We start from the raw sequence: 23,679 nt of genomic DNA, 5'->3' as shown, positions 1-23,679 counted from the left end.
AGCTGCTAACTCTATAGCAATAGTAGACATTAGACACTCTGCTTGAAAAATAAATAAATCTGCCTATATTTTTGTGTAACATGAAAAAGAATTGTGTGTAAGGATATCTTATGTCTAAGAAAGAAGTCGTGAGCTATGCAAGATAAGTAATTTTAGAGGAAAAAGTAATACTTGTATTGAAACACAGGAAATGCTGATTTTGTTTTGGAATCTTCAGACAGATCACTTATGAAATCACATCAGCAGATCTTATTGTTCTGAAACTTTAATTTTATAAATAAAACTTAAAGAACAACTAAGAAGTTTACTTCTTTGTAGGTAATTGTTTATCTAGCCTGCGTCAAAGGACTTGAAATCTTAGTCTTGTCTGGTTTCAGGAGAAAGGTTGTATTGCCTTCGGATATGCTGAGTTACAGTTTGAGAAGAGTTAGGAATGTGTTTTCTGTTGAACTGCACTCTTACAGTTCTTTATGAATTATTTTCTTGCTTAATGTGAATTGTAAATATTTATACTTTGCTTTAGATTTTAGATCTGGTATGTTGACTGTGGGATGATGCATGTGCATTGTTGGTGTGTGCTTACAGGTTAGCCAGGTGCTGCTTTCAGCATCACCTGTATTGCTGTACTAAGCACATGGTGCTGCTGTGTGTGCTGTGCCATACAGTTTCAAGTGAGTTAAACTAAAATGTTGAAAATGGTTAAAAAATAAAAATAATTTAAAAAATTAAGTGATGTGCCGTTCATGTAAACGTTACTTGAGGCTGTGTTGCCTGTCATTCAGATGAAAAATGTGTTTGGCTTCTAAGATTTTTCTAATCTGCCTATGAGGGTGTTAAAGGTTATGCTTTTTTTTCTATTTGTTTTTCTTTCTTTTTTTTTTTTTTTTTTTTTTTTTTGTGTTGCAAGGTCTCTATACACTCCATATGGTTAGGAAATAATATCACTCCATTGAGAGAAGAAGAGTGGGGTGAGGATGAAGAAGATGAGAATGACATACCGGTTCCTTCCTCACCACCAACCTCTCCTATTAACACCAGGTGTCTTATTTTTTCCTGTCTCTCCTTTGGCTTATCAATAAGCTTTTATCTCCTCATCTTGAGTTCAATAAGCTGGGTTTATGAATTGGACACTGGTAAATAACTCTATTATTTCAAATCAAGTATTTTAGCAGGGCTTAAGAACAGCCATTTTAACACTTGCTTATTGTGCCTTGCAGGAAACATCGGGCTGGTGTAGATATCCATTCTTGTTCTCAGTTCTTGCTTGAACTGTATAGTCAGTGGATATTGCCAGCAAACCCCAGCAAGAGAACACCAGTCATTTTGATTAGCGAAGTGGTGCGATCAGTAAGTCTAAACTATTATTCAGTCATAATTGAGTATATATTAACAAATACTCAGAGCTAAGCAGCATTTGTAAAGCATCTTTTAATAGATGGGAAATACTGATTTTTCTTGGCAGTGCTATTATATTGGTAGTGCAGAAATATAACTTACAGAATCAGAGAAAGGTTTGGATTGGAAGCGACCTTAAAGATCACCCAGTTCCAACCCCCCTGCCATGGGCAGGGACACCTTCCACTAGGCCAGGTTGCTCAAAGCCTCAGCGTTATGCTGATTTAAACTATCTAAGCATCTGGATATAAAACTATCTAAGCATCTGGATATATTCTGCTACTACATTACAAACACTTTACTATTGCTTAATGATAGTCAGTATTTTACTTGACTACCTGCTGAAAGTAGATTTCAGGATTTTACTTATCCTATCTCTTTGTAAGAAAATCAAGATGGAACAACAGTGAATTAGAGGATTGAATTGACTATCGAAGTGTAGAAGCAAACTAAAGAACACAGGTGTAGAATGTGTCTTGATAGCCATTATTCCCTATTATGAAAGTCTTAAAATGAAACTGTCCTTCCAAAAGAGGATGTATTGTGTGTTTTGGGATATTTTAGTACGTTGTAAATGGCAATGTTTGTTCATTTTCCAGAATTATTCACTGTAGTGGATTTGGTTTTGTAAAACTTTTAGAAAAAAGGGACCATTTGGAGGTAGTTGTTATCTGAGATGGATGGTGGAATTAATTCTGGACAACAATAGTTACTCCAGACACTTAAGTTAATGTTTACACGTTTAATAGATGATCAAGAAATCTTTTGCTGACAATTATAACAGAAAGGAGAGTCAGTTTTTGGCTGTCTGCTAATGGGCTTTATTATATTCAATTTTAATTTGTGTACAGCTTCTGGCAGTATCAGACTTATTTACAGAAAGGAATCAGTTTGAGATGATGTATACAACTTTGACAGAATTGCGAAAGGTGCATCCGTCAGAAGATGAGATTCTTGTACAGTATTTGATACCAGCCACTTGTAAAGCTGCTGCTGTTCTTGGAATGGTAAGAAATTCTCATGGAAGTTTATTGCAAATTCATGAGTGTCTAGATTAACTCATCCTTAGCTTCTGCTGCAAAATCTGATGTACTTGGTAAGAGTGCTTTGTGTCTAAGAAAATCCCTTAGCTGATCTGCATGGCTATAAGTAATAGGATATGTATTCTGGGCTTTCAGAGGTTGCAAACAGCATCTCCAGTTGCTTCATTCAAACAGAAAAGTTGTTTGTTTTGGGCTTTTTTTGAGGTTTGATCTTAATTTAATGTAATATGCTTTTTGGCTCATCCTATTCAGTTGAGTGTTTCCTTTGCCCTGGGCTTATCTGTTACATTTCAGGCCAGAAATGAGGACTGTGGAACAGCTATTGCTAGATTTGTGTTACAGATGAATGGCTGTAATCTCATGAGAGGCTGGGACAGTGCATTTGATGAATATGTAACTTGATAGTCAGGTATCCCTTTCCTTTCCCTCACTTTTCCTTCCGTTGCATCGTTCTGCACTTAGGGAAAGAACATTATTAATGCAAGTTATTTAATGAAATATGTTGCTGTCTTTAAATCTGTAGACTGAAGAGCAGTAGTATTTTCCAATGGACATTTCAGAGTGGGATTATTTAGGGAAAAAAATTCACAAATTGTTTTGGAAGAAATTGACATTTCTATAAACTCTCCATGAGACTAATATAAAACTATATGGGTAATAGTGATAAGAAAAGTTTTGAAAGACTTTTGGGGTAGGGCTTCCACTATCTATTGGAGCAGCAACTGTGCAAGGGAAGGTTGTGAAAATGATGCCAAACATGCAGAAACAGTTTAGAGATCATCTTGTTCTGACTAAGCTGTGATTTCCCACTCAGGGAACTAATAACACTTTCTCACAAGCAAACAGCTGAATATAACAAGTTAGTGGGAGCGGGGCAGGGAAAGGTTGATTTTGTCGAGAGTTGCTTGTTGTTCTTTGTTCAGATATGTAGAAAATTTGCTTAAAAAGAGCAACTAGAGAGCACGCACTGTAAAATCGGCCTGTAGTATTTTAGATACTTCATGACTACAAATAATGTCTACTAAATACTTAAAATAGATTGTAAGAGAGACTTTTCAAATCTAACAGTTTAGAATAGATTTTGTGTATTCCAGTAAGTTGTAATTTGGTAACAGTAGAGCAGTGAAGGGAGTGAAGTATCTGATACCAGCTTGATGTTTGAAGACTGAGCATAGAATCGTAGAATCATTTAGGTTGGAAAAGATCTTTAAGATTGAGTTCAACCCTTAACCCAGCACTGCCAAGTCCACCATTAAACCATGTCCCTAAGTGCCACATCTACATGTCTTTTAAATTCCTCCAGGGATGGTGACTCCACCACTTCCCTGGGCAGCCTGTTCCAGTGCTTAATAACCCTTTCAGTGAAGAAATTTTTCCTAGTATCAAATCTGAACTTCCCCTGGCACAACTTGAGGCCATTTCCTCTTGTCCTGTCACTTGTTACTTGGGAAAAGAGACCGACCCCCACCTCGCTACAACCTCATTTCACGTAGTTGTAGAGAGCAATAAGATCCCCCCTCAGCCTCTTCTCCAGGCTAAACAACCCCAGCTCCCTCAGTCGCTCCTCATCAGACCTGTTCTCCAGACCTTTCACCAGCTTCGTTGCCCTTCTCCGGACACCCTCCAGCACCTCAATGTCCTTCTTGTAGTGAGGGGCCCAGAACCACACACAGGATTTGAGGTGTGGCCTCACCAGTGCTGAGTACAGGGGGATGATCACATCCTTAGCCCTGCTGGCCACACTATTGCTGATACAGGCCAGGAGGCTGTTGGCCTTCTCGGCCACCTGGGCACACTGCTGGCTCATGTTCAGCCGGCTGTCGACCAGCACCCCCAGGTCCTTTTCCACTGGGCAGCTTTCCAGCCACTCATCCCCAGCCTGTAGCGCTGCCTGAGGTTGTTGTGACTCAATTGTGGAACCCTTCGCTTGGCCTTGTTGAACCTCATGCAGGTGGCCTTGGCCCATCGATCAAGCCTTTTTAGGTCCGTCTGCCGAGCCTTTCTATCCTCAAGCAGATCAACACTCCCACGCAACTTGGTGTCATCTGCAAACTTACTGAGGGTGCACTTGATCCCCTTGTCCAGATCATGGGATTGTTGGAGAGAAAGGTGTGTAGGTCTGAGTGCCAGTGGTCTTGGAGAACAAGTCGATGCAATGCTGTACTATGAGTGGAGTGGATGACAGTGTTCTTTTGGATGCAGACCATAGGCATCTACAAGTCAGTTTCAGACAGAAGTGTCTTTTGTGGTTAGCTGGAAGGCCAGAAGATTCTAACCATCCAAGTCCTGTATGTAAAGGATTCTTGAAGCGCATACTGTTTACTGACCTAATGCTTATCCTTATCCTTTTATGGCTTTAAATCATGAGATAACTTTTTACAGGTAAAACAAAGCAGCAATAGTTTAGTAGTTAATCTGCAAATCATCTCTTACCTGATTATATTAATCTTGTGACATTTGATTCAAAGACAGGCTCTGGTTCATACCATATTTTCTGCTCTTTAATTTGTTCCAAGTGTTTCGAAGTGACAGGAGTCACCAGTATTGAACTGGTGTTGACTTCTAATGATGCTCTCGTTGGATGTATTAGGATAAAGCTGTGGCTGAACCAGTAAGTCGACTGCTGGAGTCAACCCTAAGAAGCACCCACATGCCAAGTCGGATTGGAGCTCTGCATGGAATTCTTTATATCCTTGAGTGTGACTTGCTTGATGAGACAGCGAAGCAACTCATTCCAATTATCAGCGAGTATCTGCTCTCCAATTTGAGAGGAGTAGCACAGTAAGACTCGTTTCTCCCCCCACCCCGAACTGTTGCATGCTTATGTGTGAACAAAAGGGCTCTTTATGGTTTGCTGTTGTCAGTACATTTTAGAGCAGGCTGTTGTATCAAGCAGGTTTTGGCATTTTCATTGAAAATATCAGCCAATTTTAGATTTGATTTACAGAAGCAAAAGGATATTTGAGGGTGAGAAAACTGTTTGATAGCTCCGCTTATTTCTGGTAAATTATGTTCCCTAAACCTTATTTTTCTGTTAAAAGGCTTACTCTTTGAATAAGACTTACAGGAACAGTAATGAAGTTTATTTCTCCTAAACAAGTCAGGCAATGATAGCTTGTAATTATATTGCTGAGAACTTTCTTGCATTTCTCTGGATTCCCATAATAACCAGTGCTTTCTTATGGCATCTTGATGATACTTCGTGTGATTTTTTAAAAATTGCATAAATTTCACGTGAAAAAATGCTTATTGTTTGTAAGGATTGTTTATATTGTCTCTGTTAGTGACCTAGACAACTTTGTAAGTGACCACTAGTGGTTTTGCTTATTTACAGTTGTGTGAATATCCATAATCAACAGCACATCTTGGTAATGTGTGCAGCTGCGTTCTACTTGATTGAGAATTACCCACTCGATGTAGGGCCTGAATTCTCTGCAGGAATTATACAGGTATGTTGTGATGCTTCCAGTCGCAGGTGGTTGTGTAACCTGGAGTCACCACATAGCTACCTTTAACACTTGATTATTGTGGTGGAGGTATGCTTTTGGGTTTAGTTTCGTCAGGTTTTCTTAATACCTGGTGCAGTTCCATTCTAGCTGCAGTGGTATGGTGCTAGAAGATGACCTAAATACACCTCAAAACCAGATAGTTGGCTGTTTTCTTTGTTTCAGATGTGTGGAGTCATGGTGTCTGGAAGTGATGAATCAACGCCATCCATTATTTATCATTGTGTCCTGAGAGGATTAGAAAGACTCCTCCTTTCAGAGCAACTTTCGAGGCTGGATAGTGAATCACTTGTTAAACTGAGTGTTGACAGAGTGAATGTGCAGAGCCCCCACAGAGCAATGGCAGCACTTGGATTAATGCTGACTTGCATGTACACAGGTATTTACTACTACTTATACCTTTGTGCTGAGAGACTAGCTTACTAACAGTGCTAATTTTCTTCATTTATTTTTGTTACCAAGGATAAAAAGGTCTTATTTTACCATTCACAGAGTAAACTTATAAAAAATTATTTTGGTTTAGGAAAGGAAAAAATCAGCCCCAGTCGTACCACAGATGCAAATCCTGCCGCTCCTGACAGCGAATCTGTGATCGTAGCTATGGAACGAGTATCTGTGCTTTTTGATAGGTGAGAGGATAAAACATGTCTAATGGGGCACTGGGAGGGAAATGATTCTGTTTGGCATTGTGTGGTCACTTCTCTGTCTGACAGTTCTAGTATTTAATTAATGATGTTTCTCTGCTTACCGCTGCTTAAAATTGATACTTCTGGTACACACAGTAACACTGATGGAATTGCTGAAGGCAGCACAAATGTACAGGAATGTAAATGGAAAACAGACATGTCCTAAATGATACTGTGTGTTGTGCAATCCGTAATACTTTATAAATGTATTTCCAGCTCCCTTCAGGTCAAACTCTTAAGTGCTTTTCAGGATGTCTTCTGCATAATCAAGGATATAAATCCAGTTTACAGGAAATAGTCTTTCAAACCACCCTAAGAGTTTAAAACCTTTTTCCCCTTCCCCCACCCGAGTGTTGCTCTTTCCAAGGCTGTTAAGTAATTGCAGTGGAAGGGTACAGTAAAACTTCTGTATTCACATGGAACTCATTTAATGGAAATGTTGCAAAACCCCTGTTTTGATCTGAAAATCTCAAGCTGTCTTAAGTGAGCATAGCATGTTATGTTTTGCGTAGTAGTTTGTGGGATAAGGGCTTACATTTTTTTGAAGTGTTCAGTGGTTTTTCCCTAAAATTGGATGAGGGTTTCACTTCTGCACTCAGCAAGAATGAAGCTAGAGCAGCGTTTGAGTGCTTTTGAAAATATCACTCCTAAGAGTTAGCAAAACATACATGAATACTACAAGCAGAAAATAACTTTTGTGGGGAATGATCGCACAATGGTAACTTGATCTTGACACATCAACGGATGCAGCCTTTATTAGGAAGATTTTCCAATCATGTTATTTAAATAAAATTGTCTTTAAGTTGGAGTATCTTTTCTCCTCTTTACAGTGCAGCACAACTAGCTTTTCCTGTTTGATACATTTTTCATCCTGGCCTTGAATAAAAAAATGCAGAGATGTTATGAATAGAAATGAGTGGTGTTCTTACAAATGGTCTTTTCTCTGATAATTAGGAGTAGTGATCTCCCTGTCATTTTTTGTTCTTGTTTAGTTTTTTCATCATTCCTATTATTAAATCTTGTCTCTGATACAATTCCAGAGCTTCCAACAAAGGTTGACTATTTAAAAAAACCCCAAACAAACCCAAAACAAAAAAAAAAGGGTGTGGGGGGAGGATATGACACCTGCAACAGCTTTCTAATAGCTTTGATAAACTTCTCGGCACATTGTTAGAGTAAGTTTACATGAAGATTTGGATTCCTCAGTGCTGAAGACTTTTTTGCCTATCTAGTAAAGTAAAATGTTCTTTCTATTGCCAATCAAACTGGAAAAGAACAAGATGTTTACTGGAATTCACTCATAACATATGTTCTTTTTTATTATTTTCAGGATCAGGAAGGGATTTCCTTTTGAAGCTAGAGTAGTGGCTCGGATCCTTCCACAGTTCCTGGATGATTTTTTCCCCCCACAAGATGTAATGAACAAAGTTATTGGAGAGTTTTTATCCAATCAGCAGCCTTACCCGCAGTTCATGGCAACGGTAGTTTATAAGGTAGTGTTTATATTTGGGTTTTTTTAGCAGATTTCTGATTAACTGACCAGAGGGGTATATATTGATTTTATTTGATGTAACAAACCAGTTGCAGTGATTGAGCTGTACTGCTGTGAGCTTTGTCTTGTAGGTGACATGGAGGGCTGGAATCACCGTGTCGCATGGAAGACAGCTCACAGCAGTACAGTTCAGTCACTGATAATGGGAAAATAGACAAAATTAATAGTTGTGGTCCTGGTGCTCAGACTCTCTAGATCTCAAGGAGCCAGCCCAGGTCATCTGGACTTGTGAACTCTACAGTCAAGCCCCTGTGGACTCAGCTGAGCTTCTGGGCTTTTTGCTCTTCAGCACTTACTTGCTGGGCTCATGCATCACTTGAGTGTATGTGCATGCCACATTCAATCTGTAAAAATAGAGACACCAGACCAGTCTGGCATTTCTGTATGCTTGCGTCAGTTTGGCACAGATGTCGTGAGTCCAGTTGGATCCTGGCTGACTCTTTTGCAGAATCTTTGTCTAGGCATTGTGTTCATTAACTCTTTAGACTCAGAGTTGTCTCCAAGAATCTGGTTTATGAACCTTAGGGCTTTGTACCTGGAGACAACCTTTACAAGAGAAACTTTTCCATGGCCATCTACCATGCCTTTATTCCTGTGTAAAATGTTTTTGCAGGTGTTCCAGACACTGCATAGCACTGGACAGTCCTCAATGGTCCGTGACTGGGTGATGCTGTCTCTCTCTAATTTCACACAAAGAACGCCCGTGGCAATGGCAATGTGGAGTCTTTCCTGTTTTTTTGTCAGTGCTTCCACCAGTCAATGGATTTCAGCAATGTATCCTAAAAAGTCTGAGTATGTGCCATTTCTTGGTAAATACAGTGATTCTGTAGAGCACATTGGTAGCCTTGAAGGATAACAGTACCAGTTTAACACAAAAAAAGGCAGAATAACTGCAGTTAGTAGTGATGTATATCACTTTGCACTATTGGTACCTCAGGTTTAAGGGGGGAAAAAAGATAAATTCTAAACAGATTATGAGGATGAAGTTGTCTAAAACTACTGTTTTAAGATCTGTTCTTGTGTCTATGCAAGATGACTGGGAAAGTCCTTACTTTGAAGGTCTTTTTAAAAGCTTCACCAGATAGCTTTGCAGTGACCTTTAAAAGCTTTGTTCTGTATTCCTTCTGCAAGAAAAAAAAAAAACAAACCAAAATTTCTTTCAAATGAAAGAAAATTATGCTCTACATACAAACTGTACTTTGTAAGTGTCCCCATCGAGGTGCACTGCAGCAATGGTGAGCTTTGGCAGTGGAGTGACCATCAGCCAAATAAGTTGGAACAGCCAAAAGACATAGGTGATATGAGTGCTGAGTTTATTTAGAAACAAACAAAACCCCCAAATAAACAGAAAAATAACTGTTGCATTTCATGACCAGGTAAAAGAGTGGCCATATGCCATGTTTGAATCTTCCTAATGACTCTTAATCTCAGCAGTGCTCTTTGGCTCTCAGTTGCAGCGGTGGTGCTGATGGCACTGTTTGCTCCAGTCGATAAAGAAAGCTACTGCTAGATTGAAATGAATTTCTGGGGATAAGAAATTGTGAGAAGTTAATGAAGAAATAGGATTTCTGTAGTAGCAGTTTAATTGCTGCATGACAGTATTTTGCACTTTAACATTGTTGGTGAATTCAAAAATACACCATTTCATCGGAGAACAGTGTTTAAACTGCTGTACCAGAAGATGAGCAACTTCTGTCATGTTATGACCTTAACTTGTATTTCAGTCTTCCACATATTATCAGCAGAATGGGAAAATCGGAGCAAGTGGATGTTAACATCTTCTGTTTGGTGGCCATAGACTTCTACCGACATCAGATAGATGAAGAATTAGATCGGAGGGCCTTTCAGTCGGTGTTTGAGGTGGTAGCATCTCCAGGAACCCCATATCATCGCTTACTAACTTGTTTGCAAAATGTCCATAAGGTCACAGCATGTTGAACATCCTGACGTGTAATGGAACTGCATGACTAGTGTTGGAATCTGATACGAATGATGAGGAATGCAAGATCAAGAAAGTATCTGGGGTTGCATTTGTGATAAATATCGACCTGTCAGTTTGACTTCCAGAATTCATGGACAAGTGCTCTGCAGCACTGGAAATCACGTGAAAAGTCTCGTGCAGTTCTTGTTGTTGTTGACACCAGGCACCTGTGAGTGGAAAGAAATATTACAGTGTTTTTCAAGTGGTGTTTGGGACTAACTCTAAAATACAAGCAAGTACTACACGCAAGGTAACTGGTGTTACTCCTTTTCCTAATGTTCAGCTGAAGCCGCTGTGGTGCAGCTGGTAAGAAACTGACAGAAAGACTGTTATTGCAAGCTGCAGTCATTAGAGAACTTCATAGTTTTATGTACCTGTATATACTGTTGTGTAGTACAAAATAGAAATTGTTTCCTAATGTCTCTCCCAAACAAGGAAAAGCAAAAACGGCTTTCGTGATTTACACTTCCAGCATGTAATTCCTGTCTCTGGACTTTCTGATATCCTGTGGTGTATGTGTTGGTGATATCGGAGATATAGTGCACATATGTAACCACACATTTTTCTTTTTTCTTCTCAGGATTTAAAATTTGAGTACAGTATATCAGTAAAGGAAATTTTAACTTAAATATTTCTATATCATGTACAGTATGTAAAATTCTAAGATGTGTGGTGCATGACCTGTGCTGTAATTTGAGATGAACAGAAGCCACGCTACTGAATGTCTTGACATCTGTATTGTCCTCATTTTTTTTTGTTGTGCTTGAATTCATGTTCCTTTTGGAAATCCATCTTAATGTACAGATTACATCTTGTTTTGCATCTCACTTTTTCTTAAAGTGCTTTAAAACTGGAATATGTTGATTAATTTGTGTTGAGAGACTGTACTAAGGAGGCATTCTTGTGATCCACTTTACTGTATCATCGTTTGAATTCCTTTATTTTGAGACATAATGGTAAGAGAGGACGAGTTACTCTGGATCAGCCTTTTGTGTACTTAAGAAACTGCTCTTATTTGCTGCACGGCATTTCAAGAGAAAAAGGTGCAAGCTCCCTGGCAGTCAGTAACCATTTGACCTTTCCTAACTGAGACCATGGAGTCATCTGGGTTCAAACCACTCTCATGTGAACAAATTTATGCTAGCAGTTAAGAATCAGAAGGCTGCTGTGGTCTACTTTGGGACTGGCTAAGGTGTTAAGATTACACAACCTCTTTTATTACCTGTTGTACGCCTAATGCTTTAGACACAAACACAGTACAAGAATCTATGAATTTCAGGACACTACACAGGGCCAGATACAGCTTTTACTCACCACCCAGGGAACCCCACTGATTCCTAAGCATTGGGGAAATCTAGCGCAGCATTTGTCTTTAGTTGGATTTGTTATAATTCTTTAGTTGTAGAGAAATGGTACCTTGGTTCTCAGTCACATCCTATATTTAACCTCTTTTCATTTTCTTATCACACCTTTTGGTGACACTTGGAAAAATGAGATAGTGTTGTCAGGAGGAGCATGTACTGTATGTATTTCTGTATATAATGTATATGTTGAAATTATACACATGTGACAACATTTAATGTATACAGATGTGTATATTTGTATTTATTAAACCCATGTATTTAAACTAATTCCAATCTAGACCAAAAATTGTTGCTTCTGCCCATAAATTGATTACGAAGGAATTGTCCACTGGTATCACTTCCTTTTAGAAACCGATAGAGGAAACTGATAGTATGGGCAGTAGAAACAACTGTAGATGTTGCTGTATTTAGCTCTCTACAGGTCTTACTATCTAGAGCAATTATTTCTGCCCTTAGTTGGGTTACTCTTCTTTCTTGGGCCACAGCACTGTGGTGATTTTTAAAAGAAACTGAACAGGAGTTCAGGAAAAGGTTTAATAAAATAGATACTGTTTGAAAGTTTTTGAGTTATATTGGAAATTATCTTAATTCTGATAAGAGACTAATTCAAGGCAGTGAGATATAATGCCCTGTGTTTTCATTAAGGGTAGTATAGATCACTCTTCCCTTTTGTAACCACCAATAATCGTTTTGTACTGTAAACCCACATACCAGTCAGTTTTTGTACGATATATAGTTTAAGTGAAAATATTTTTGTAAGCTATTTTCCAAAATTTAAAATAGATTTTAATATATTTTTTAGGCATCAGGTTAGTCATATTCTCACCATATAACAGTATACGTTGTGTTACAAACTGTTAAATTCTTCATCATTTTAAGCTCCTCGTGATTAACACAGAATAGCTGGTTACTTTACCTTGGGAAACTTTCCAAACCAATCTGGATCTTTCCAACCAGTGAAGGAATACATTGAATTAAGCAGTTAGCATGGCTGGATGAAAAACGTCAGATGTGACAGACCCTGTTTCCTCAAATGCCCATTGCTGGCCTTCAAGCAAATACTTACATTTCAAGTCAAGCTTTGGAGCTGATGCAGTCAGTTCTAACCTCACACAGATTCACGGGTAGTAATACCTCCACCTGTTAACCTCTCTTGGAGATTTGTCGTAGTATACCTCCTGAAACCTGTCCTAAGTGTCTAAAGAAGGGTACCTCCTCTTAGGAAATTCTCAGTGACCTGAAGGGAATGTAACTTAAGGGTCTTCCTACTGTGGAAACACACACTGATAGTGCTTCAAGTCTAACATTTCACCTGCAGCACTCTTTCCTGTCTTTCCTAGACACACTTTCACCACCCCCACTTCTTCTGGGGTGAAATCATATTTAGAATCACTCCTCCCTGCTGCTAGTGACAAGAGCCAAGAGGTATGCCGTGGGGACAGTAACAGCAAAAACAGTGGCCACTGAGAAATACCAATGTTGGATTTAAAGCAAAAAAAAAAAAAAGAACAAATCGCTTGTCAGTTGAGGCTGACTTAAGGCAAAATTTCACAGAATGTTTTTAACTTGCTGTAGATAGAAAGCCAATTCTGAAAATCAGGCTGTTCAAGTTTCTCATTGAGAACAGAGTAGAAGTCTGTTTGGGCTTAAGACTCGCATTTGGTGTCCCGGCTAACCAAAGCAAACGGTGTCTTTCGTGTGCTTTGCAGTGGAACTGGCTTCTTTACAGCCTTACAAGATTAGAGGTATGGCGTGATTGGGAGCATACCCAAGACAGATTAATGTTTAAAACTTCATTTACAATTCGGTTGTCAGCCTGCTTTACCAAATCTGTAATGTGGCCCTCCTTTAAGAACACCGTACGCTAGCCAACTTCTTACAAATAGTTTTTGGGCCAGCTACCCACTGGCCCATTAAATAAAGTTTGGTTGCATTTCATTTCAGCATGCCCCCGCCCTTGCGCTGAGTTCAAGAGTGAGGAGTTGGAAACTACGACCCGTTGTAAAATGGTTCTTATTTGTAGGATTCAAAGTATTTTCTTGACTGTTTATGCATTTTGCCACTTGAACTTGAATGTGACTTTATTTAAATCTTGTCTAAAGTCTGTACTCAGATGTCATTTCTTGCCTAAAGCATCTAGTAAATGATTGTGTAGTGCTTTTGCTTTGGTAGGAATGCCTTCTCAGACATTGCTTGTTTCTTAACCACCAGCAGCATTCCTAAAGCACTGAGTAATGAATGAACAGATTTACATCAAACAAAGTGGGGAATGAGTGGAACCTTTTGGGTTAAAAGTAATTTGTTGATATTTAGTAGACTTGCCTTAAGAGCATTCTGTCTCACCATTCTCCTTTTCAAATGGCTGTTAACTTCATATAGCAGATAAGGAGGTTGTGTCAAAAACACTGCAAAGGCAGTTCTCCAAGAGCAGCAGACCTGGTTTGTCTTAAGATTTTGTGGAGCTGTCAGGGCTAAGCGTTTATGCTTCCTAAATAAAAGAAATTTTAGGGTATAATGAGCAATAAATACAGCAATAAGCAGTTTAATTGAATTTGGTCATTCAGGATCTTACCCGGTGACTGAAGGGGATGGGGTGGGAGAAGAAGGGGAACTGATTTAAGTACGTTCATTGCATAAAGCAGACTTTTTCCATGTACAATCCCAACTAAACTTTTCTACTGAAGGTGGAAGTCAACTGAGTGACAATGATAGGTGCTTTGCTCTTACTTTTAAAACAGTTTCAGTTATGATACATTTGATGGAAGTTACAAGAGAGCAAAGTACTTTAATAGTTTTTAGGTAGTTATTTCAAAAAGAGAGCAAGCTGCTGTAAGAACTAGAGTAAGCAATGTAGCAAAATTTTGAGGAAGTCCAATACACTAATTTTACCTAATACTGAGATTTCAGATGAAGTCTTTGTGCATGCTGCCTTAAAGTATCCATTGCAAAGCTGGAGAATCCCACAGTCATACCCAGGAGAGCTTCTATCGTATGTCAAGTTTTAGCTGTATTCAAGTTAAGTGGGTCTAAATGCTGCAGAGCCTTTGTGAAGCATGCGCTGCTTTGTCACGTGCGTTCTGTGTGAGCTTACCATCCCCATCCGTCTGTGTACGCATACCATCACGTTGGATCGGCCTGACGAAGGGTGAGGTAACGCACCCGGTGGTGGTGTCCTGTATAGTTTGAGGGCAATGATGAGCAAAAGCTCGGAGCCCCAACCCCAAAAGCAATTGTACTTAAAGGAAAAGGAAAGCATATAATTTTAGATGTATGTTAAAAAAAAAAAATGCTGAAAATACTGCACATTGAAACTAAGAGAGAAAATAAAATATAACTATTACAGTAAGTGATTTTTCTCTGGTTATTTAAAAAAAGGTCTTGATGCATTCTTGCTATAGTTTTTTCCCCAGTATCCTTTTCAGCAGCTATCAAATACAGAGTATTTTAAAAACATGCGAGAACACTTGAACTCTCCACAAATGTAGGTGCGCTTCCCATTCACGGTGCTGTTTGCGATTAATGAAGTAGTATCACAGTTGAGCTTTTAATTGTATCTAATAGCTGTGCTTGCCAAAACTTCTCTGGGATTCCAGATGAGATCAGAAAATGCAGAATTTAAGTGTACAGCTGTATATGTGAATGAGGGTGAATTTATCTGTGGCAGTCCTGGGGGGGGGATAATGTTACACAGGAGAAGAAATGGTTTAACTTGCCTAAGCTTGGTTTCCCAGCTGTTAGGCTTGCATCTTAAAAGAGATTTCTGGGTGGTCCTGCTGCTGAGCGCTGGAGGATCTCTTGCAGTATTCAACTGCTCAGAGACATCTTGTTTTGATTAACTTTGCAGCACTTGGCTGTTCTCTGGAAATTCTGGAATAGGCTTTATAGTAGCTTAATGTAGAAAGCATGTGCTGGTTTCGTTCTCAGTCAAAACAATTTTTTTACATCTTGTTTTTTTTCTTGTCAGTGTTAGCAGCGAATGATCAGCCACTCTTGTCACCTTTTAGTTTAGCAGTGGAGTCAAGGAACAGAACTACGGTGTTAAATTTCTTTGCCTTCAGAATTGAAGACTTGTTTGAATAATGAAGTCTTCATCTTTGTGTCACTCAGAGTAGAATACCCATTTAGTTTTTTGAAAGGTCGTCCCTAAAGATGAATTGCCAGGCACGGGGAGGTGAAGCATTGCACTCAGAGGACTAGAACTTTTTAACTTAGTATAACTTTCTTGCTTTCCCCACTGCCTCTCCTGTCCCGCACAGGTATTGTTTTGTTTCTTCTTTTCAGTCAATGCAGCTGTAGGAATGTCGCAGTGGTCGTTTTGGAATCGGCTTGGCTCCACCCCAGTTACGAGACAAAAAGCTTTGCTTGCTTGTAGAATTGTACCATAATTATACCGTAAGTTTTGCATAACTGTTTGAAGAGATGAAAAGATTTGTAACTTGTAGCTTTGTTAAAAAGTTGGAAGTGGGAACATGAAAAAGCTTTACTCGGTGTATAGAATGATACTTCTGAGCCAAACCTCTGCTCTTCTATTGCAGCCATAATTTTGCCTTAATTTTTTTTCTGTTCTTTCCCATGGCATAGACATCCAAGTATGGTAGAGTAATCCTCACCCCAGGTGCTGTTTTCATATCCCTCGAACTGCAAATGTCATGGGTAGATTTTGATCGAGTGCAACCTGATTGTTTTACCTCATTATTTACATTTTGGAGTTCTTTCAGCCAGGCTGCAGTGTTTGGGCGCCAAGCAAAATGCACCCCTGAGGGCTGGGTTTGACCATGCCCCGCATGCCTACAGAGTTGTGAGCCAGGTGAAGTCAGACCATTTAAATGGCATGATTTTGCTAATCTAGCTCATCTTGAATTGTGCGCCCTGTAAAACTTCAAGTCAGTGTTCCCCAAACTTGAAGTAACGTCCCCAAATGAGAATCTGAAATATGTTTTTTTTCTACCCATTTCTCCTCTTGAAGAGGCACTAAGTGTGTTTTCATCCCTATCTTGCTGTTAAATGGCTCTAGGATTGAAGTATCTGTCTTGTCATCCAGTGGAAATGCAAGTGTAAAGCTTGCTAACTTAGCTTTTCTTTTCTTGCTATGTCTTTTTAGTGCTGACATTTCAAATACCATCTTTGGCTTTCGATTGAACATCTATGAAAATAACACAGTTCATCTTTTCACTTTTATTTCAGGCAAGTTTGGGCAGATACTCTTTTAATTATACTTTGTTCATACTCATTTTTCTTTGCCTTCATAACTGCTTCAAACTAACATTGTTTAAAGAGAACACTGCATACTGGAGAGCTGGGAGGTATTTTTAAGTGCTTTCGAGGCATCTGATCCTTACGTCTCTTGGCATTGTGGCCTAAGCTCATTCCTCCTCCTCCCACCTTCCTTCCCCTGCCCTGACTCCCAGAATAAATATTTCATCTGGCTACTGCTTTAAAGTAGGAGTTGCATGTCATCAACAGATTGGTACATGGCTGAGTATCAGAAGATAAGACTGAGTGATCCAAAGTACCTGGAGTTCATGAATGAATTTTGGGTCCTGGAGAGGTGAATCTTAAGAAGGGTACTGAATAAATCTGCAACGTTTTAATCCTTAATGTAATAATCCAAGAAGATTGTTCAGATGTTTATCTTCATCAGTACCAAAATCAAATGCTTTCACAAATGACACTTCTATCTGTACTCTTGCTTCCTCGCTGCTTTTGTAGTTCTACCTATGCTCACTTCAGCAACATAGTTATGCAGAGTTACCTAAATGTGACCTTATGGATAATACTCGTTTCCATTGCAGTGTGATCTGCAATGTGAGAAACATGATCTGGCAGCAGGGAAACCTACAGGCAGCACTAACAGTAGAAGTGAAAGGAATCCTGCTGCTTCAGCAAACATTATCTGGGACCAAGTTACGTTATCAATGGTGAAACGGAGGCTTGTATTACGCTGACAGGTTAGTTTTCCAGTTCTACCACTGGCCTACTGCGGGGTTTGAGAGTATCCCTGCATGGGGAAAATACAGCAAACTGATTCGAGGTGAGTTGTCTCAGATGACTGGATTCAGCAAGTCTATGTTTCTTAGGTCCCTAAAAATCAAAACTGCATATTATACTTTTGAAATCAATGATGAATCCAGTGCTGATGATGGAGCATTGTAAGAAGCCATGTTGAGTTATCATGTTGCACTTAAAAAGATTGCTAGACCACAGGTACTGGTGAAAGTATGAGGAACTCAATGTGTTGAAGTGAGATTTATAGTGCTTAAAGTTCTTTTGCATTTTTGCTGATGGGTTAAATATCATCAAAGTGGTTATTAATAATTAACTTCTTAGTGAGGTCTGACTCTACTTTGTATACGCTGCTTTTGTTCTCAGTTTGACTGCATTAACTGTAGATGAAACATAAATGCCAGTCCCAAATTAACAATGATTAAATGGCATTGTTCTCTGTAGCTTGATTACATGAAAAAAATCTCAGAACAGGAGAGCAAATTTGGTTATTATTTCACATGTACACAGTCAGTCTTTACTGGCTAGAAAATCTCATGTAGACAGAATGACTTTGGGAGCTGAGTGCCATAAGCAAGAATTTACCCGCTAAATGACATATTTTGGAGAGAGTTTCAAGGCCTGTCCTGAAAGGCAGGCACTCGTTCAAAAGAATCAAGAGTTGACGTTTTAGCAGGACCCAAAAAGAGGTAGCGATGAGGGTTCTCTGACATGCTTTTTTTTTTTTTTATATTCTCTTGTGCTTTTCTGTTCTGAATCTGCAGGACATGATGCAGGAAGCCAATGATGGCATTCTATTCAGCAGCCCCCTGTGTGCTATATACAAGTAAAGGAGCTTGTTGTCTGCTGATGGCTGGTTATGGCCAGGGAAAAGTATCCATGTTTGTTTAAAAAAAAAAAAAATCAAAAATGATCCCAACCCCAAGCAACTGGGTGACTCATTGCTGTCTGTGGCATATCATCAGCTTTTCTTTGTGCAGCCTTCACGTGGACATACATGGGCAAGGCAGTCTGTGGGCCCTGAAGATGGTGCCTTCTCCCTTGAGACCAAACAGCTGTTCTGCTCCCAGGACAGAGGCGCCTATGACACTTTCAAGGTCATTGTAGGACAGAGTCAGGCTGAGAGCTTCTGAGCTGAAGAGAGGGCAGCAATGGCTTCATGTAACAAGGTACCGCCCAGGGACAAAGCAATGATAGGAAGCATCATCCTCTTATTCTTCATCTTCAGTGGCTGTGTCCACTTCACCACATTATGCCTGAAAATGTTTCCTACCTTTTGTTTTAGGTTCAAGAGCATTTTCCAGGTTTGCTTCCAGATTTGGGTTTTATATTTTTTCTGGTTCCATGAGTGTTTACAGTCCAGCAAGGAAAAGATGCATGTTTTAGTGAGCTGTGATGGCAAGATGGAAGGTTGCAGAACTTGAAACTGCTTCTTAGTAGTGTTATTTACCCTTATAATTAGACTTTTAACTTGAATGTTCCTTTATATTCGATTATAAAAAGAATAAATACTTTATTTGTTCTTTGAACTACCGCTTTCCCTGTAAACTGCTACTCCAGAGTCAGCCAGAACTATCTTCTTTTTACTGGTGCCTTTCATCTAGTTGACGAAAGCAAGTGTGGGGATTTTTTTTTCCTCTCCTGACAATCAAAAAAGTAAAAATTTTTCTGTTTTTTCTAGTTACATTTGCACCTTCTCATATTGCTGCATCTTTCTCTAGTGACAACCTGACGCTTTGAATTTTCACAGGTAGTATTCTTGTGCTATTTTGTATCTCAATCACATTCCAGAAAGTTACTTCTCTGAAAAGACATTGTCGTTAAGTTATACAGTTGTGATATACCAGAGTGCAACACAGCCAACATTCAGATTTATCGGACACTGGTTCTTTCTCATTTTGTAAACTCACCTCTTGATACAATGATTTTTAAAAAGAAAAAAAGGTTTGACTGGAGCTCAGTTGTAACAACTTGGTATTGCACAGCTTATTCCTAAATATTTAAGTGTCGGGTGGTGCTTAGCAGTCCTGCTGTCAGGGAAATCATTAGGAAAAGAGGGGTGTGATTTGGTCTTGTCCAGTCGTGGAGATTTCATATCTCAGCGCTATGTGCTTACAGTCATACTGGAGAGCATGCAGCCCTGCGAGTTGCCTTATCCATGCAGCGCTGTCTCTTTGCTCTTCCCTTGCAGCATGCAGGTCAGCTAGAGCAGGTTGCTGGCTCATGTTTCATTTGTCCATCAGGTCCACCAGCTCTTTGGCTGCAGAACTGCTTTCCAGCCAGTCAGCCCCAGCGTATACTGGTGTATGGGATTATTCCTCCTCAGGTGCACAACTTCCACTTCCATTTGTTGAACTTCGGGAGGTACCTGTTGACCCGTTTCTCCAGCCTGTTCAGGTCCTGCTGGATGGCAGCACACCCATCTGGTGCATCAGCTACCTTTCCCAGTTTTGTATCCTCTGCAAACTTGCTGAGGTTTGCTCTGCCCCATCACCCAGGTCATTAATGAAGATATTGAGCAATATCGGGCGCAGTATTAACCCCTGGGTTATTCCCTGAGTGACTATGATCCATTTTGTGCCACTGATCACAACCCTTGGAGCCCAACAGTTTAGCCAATTTCCAATGGACCTCATCACTGTCCACATACCTAGCCCATGCTTGATGGCTGTTATGGGGGACAGTGTCTCCAGCCTTGTTAAAGTTGCACTTCCCTCCCTCCATCCGCTGACCTAGTAATATCATCAAAGAAAGCTCTCAGCTTGGTTAGGTACGATTACCCTTTCCTAAATCCATACTGGTTATTGCCAGTCACCTTCTTGTCCTTAGTATCTTTGGAAATGGTTTCCAGAATTATTTGCTCCATCACCTTCCTAGGGATCACGGTAAGGCTAAGCCTGTAGTTTCCCAGATCCTCCTCCTTGAAGACAGAAGTGGTGCTTACTTCCAGCCCTCAGGAACCTCCCTTGATTGCCACAGCCTCAATGACATCAGCCAGTTCCCTCAGCACCCATGAATGCATCCCATCACGTCCTGTGTACTTGGGTTTGCCCATTTTGTTTAAATATTCCCCAATTTGATCCTCTTCCGTTGAGGGTGAGCCTTTGTTGCTCCAGACCTTCTTATGGGTGGGACTGGGGTTACTGGAAGCAAGTTTTACCAGTGACAGCCAAGTTGGTGAAGCCATAGAATATCACAGCCATTTCTGTGTCCTTTGTCACCAGGTCCCTCACCCCATTCAGCAGTGAGCCCGCAATTTCCCTTGTCTGCCTTTTGCTGCTGATACACTTCTAGAAGCCTTTCTTGTCCTTCGTGTCCCTCACCAGGTTCCACCTTCAGGTGGGGACTGACTTTTCTAAGCCCCTTCCTGCATACTTGGACAGGATGGCTGCAACTGTCATCTAAACCAGCATTTGTGAATCTGAAGGAAGTATGATATGAAGTTAGGTGGAACCAAGCTGAAAGCAAAAAAAATGAGGTTTTTTTTTTTTTTTTTCACTTAGCAAATAGTTAAGCTGAAGAACTTACCAGATGTTTGGATGCTAAAGGTTTAGATGGCTTCCAAAGGAGACCAGACAAGATCAGGGAGTGCAGTATTGACGACTGTTACATACACAGGAAGCACATCTGCCTTGGGAAGTCCCTGAGCTGTGAACAGTTGAAGGCTTAGAGGATGCTTTGGGAAATTCTCCTACATGCCTGTCCTGCTCTGGTACACATCTCCAGGTGACCACTCGCAGCCTTTGTTAGAGACAGGACACTGGCCTTGGACTTTCTTTTCTGACACAGTAACATCTGGTTCCTTTGTGTTTGAGAATGAAAGTCTGGATATCTAGAAAGCCCCTTCCAATTCTTTGTTCCTTCTTGTTTCAAAATGGTAATATCTTCATTTCCCTAGATTTTTGCTTTTTGACTTGTGTTTTTGCACCTCTGCAGCGAGTGTGTCTTGGCCAGTGATAAAGGCAGTCGTGCAGTGGTGGTGTCAAGAAGCACCGGGTGCTAAATGTTGTCCATATACATAATTCAAATATGCAGAGCTGACCTTAAATTTGGCCAGTTCAGCTTTGTCAGCTGGAAGAGGAGAGGGTGGGAGAATCACACATCTAGTCAACATATAGCTGTGCCTACTAAAACACTTCTCTGTAGATGTAAATTTTTTTTTTCTGATCTAGCTTATTTCTTTGAGAAACATAAATGCTGAACTGCCGTGAGAGGCTTGTTCTAGGAGCGGGTGTTTGCTGGCATGTCTAGATCTGCAAGCTCTTTTTATCGTGGAGAAAGAACAACACAAGGCTACATCATTAGGGAAAGGGAATTTAAAGAATTATTTTTTCAGTAGAATGTCCTGGTGTAAGACTTTTTCTGGAACTTGCATAAAGGAAAATATATGAAGTTTTTACGGCTACACCTAGATTCATGCCTAAGTTGAAAGTTTTGCTGTTTGTCCCACAACTAAAAGCCATCAAGGATCCAGAAGGCAACGTAAGCGTTCATGTGTGTGCTGACCTAGTGCTCCTGGACAATGTGATGAGGCATCTTTTTCCTTTAGTCACAATCATCTTTTCCTCCTGTCTTCCATCATGTGAGAACACGTAAAAAAGATTCCGGAGACCAACCACATAATGCAAGCCAGGGTATGTCAAAATAAACAAATAAATTTTCTAAAAAAGGCTAATAGCGCGAGCCTTCAAATACGTTTTAATGTCAGCTCTAAAAAAGTGAGGTTTGAATAATTTTGCAGAGTCATCCCTTCTCCACCAAATCTGGCACTACGTTGGACATGAGCCTTGGTTCCTCATTTTCCTTTCAAAATGTGCTTTTACTATGCTTTTAGTACCTAACGAGGATGCTGAAACCAGGCTTTTTTTTATAGTAATTTGAAATTAAACCCAGCGCAGCCCACCAGCTATGTGGGCTTCCCACCTGAGGAGAGGTCTGCTCTGCGCTGGGGCTGGTTGGAGCTGGCGCAGGCACTGCCTTTCAGGCGTGGGGAGGGAGACGCTGTCAGGAGACTGTTGGTGGCAGAGAAAAACCTGAATTCACAGCCTGGTTCTGAAGTGACCTCTTCCCGAGGTAAAGGCTTTTGTAGCTTTTTCACTTAACTTTGAGCACTCCTGCCTTTCCTATCGCACAGTTTAGCTGTGACTTTCTTCTCCTTATCTGTCACTAGAGAGTAATTGTTCCTTTCATTAGGACCTTGCTTTAACCTTGAACAGCAGTTTGTGTGGCACCTGATGTGCATTATGAACTATATATACTGATGAAAGAGCGAGGTACAGTCCTAATGCCTTCCTTGATGTTTTCTCTTTTAATCTGTTTCAAGGAGCCCTTTCAGATGGGACATGAAAGATTTCCCAATTATTATAAAACTCCTTGTGAAATGTTTTTATTTGAAACATAGACTTATATTTAAAATAGTAGGGAAAAAAAAAAAAAAAAAAAAGAAACAGTCTGAGGCTGAAGCTGCAATATCTAAGCTGTTACCAGTTGCTGTTATCTGTCTTTTCGTCTGGGTCTGAATGTGAAATGGGTATTTTGTTATTAGATGCATATGGAGCCTTTCATTCTGGGGGATACCCAGGTATATACTTCACTGGGGGTTTTTTTGCAGTATGTGGTATCTTGCAGGTAAAAGATAGATGTTTTTATGATGATATTCTAACAGGGAGTGCTGCAACAGGATCATATACTGGAGAGGGAGAACTCTTTTTCAGCACGTGGTTGAGGAGAATCAAAGGAATAAAACTGAGGAGTTGTTCTGCAGCAGGTGCCTTTTTGTGCCTCAGCTGGTGGAGACGTGAGTTGGTTGTGCCAAGTGAAGGCAAGCAGAACTGAAGAGTTGCTTTGTGAATGGAGGGCACGGTGAGGGCTCCTAGGCTTTCCGCCTCAGATGTACTTGTAGAAAAAGAAACGGGTGCCGAAACTGAGCTTTATTCAGCTCGCAGGAGGAAAGCTACAAAACTGCCAGACGTGCAGAAAAAGGAAAAGCAAAAAAAAAGAGTAGAAGTGTTATTAAGGGTAATGAGCAATGCACATTCTCTAGCAGGATTAGGATGGGAGCAGGAACAGACTTGCCAAGCTAAGGCAAAATCCAATTTCTGAAAAATGAAGGGGAAAACAATCCTTTGATGAGATTTGATAGAAAAAGT

The 23,679-nt window shown here is 40.0% G+C and overlaps 1 protein-coding gene across 1 annotated transcript in view; it reads left to right on the top strand.

The window, feature by feature from the left end:
* Window positions 1-14,873, top strand: part of HTT (huntingtin) — a 91,213-nt gene extending 76,340 nt beyond the window's left edge. The window contains exons 58-67 of the mRNA XM_086464170.1: window positions 908-1,038; window positions 1,218-1,347; window positions 2,247-2,402; window positions 5,029-5,219; window positions 5,773-5,887; window positions 6,110-6,323; window positions 6,468-6,573; window positions 7,961-8,123; window positions 8,796-8,956; window positions 9,907-14,873. Coding sequence (XP_086320296.1) covers window positions 908-1,038; window positions 1,218-1,347; window positions 2,247-2,402; window positions 5,029-5,219; window positions 5,773-5,887; window positions 6,110-6,323; window positions 6,468-6,573; window positions 7,961-8,123; window positions 8,796-8,956; window positions 9,907-10,120 — 1,581 coding nt within the window. The 3' untranslated portion in view covers window positions 10,121-14,873. The remainder of the gene's footprint in view (window positions 1-907; window positions 1,039-1,217; window positions 1,348-2,246; window positions 2,403-5,028; window positions 5,220-5,772; window positions 5,888-6,109; window positions 6,324-6,467; window positions 6,574-7,960; window positions 8,124-8,795; window positions 8,957-9,906) is intronic.
* Window positions 14,874-23,679: the final 8,806 nt, after the last annotated feature.

Source organism: Leptosomus discolor, chromosome 4 (genome assembly GCF_034619465.1).
Source record: "Leptosomus discolor isolate bLepDis1 chromosome 4, bLepDis1.hap2, whole genome shotgun sequence".
NCBI lineage: Eukaryota > Metazoa > Chordata > Aves > Leptosomiformes > Leptosomidae > Leptosomus > Leptosomus discolor.
Note: the sequence above shows the minus strand (reverse complement) of the source record. Positions and strands in the feature narration are given on the sequence as shown.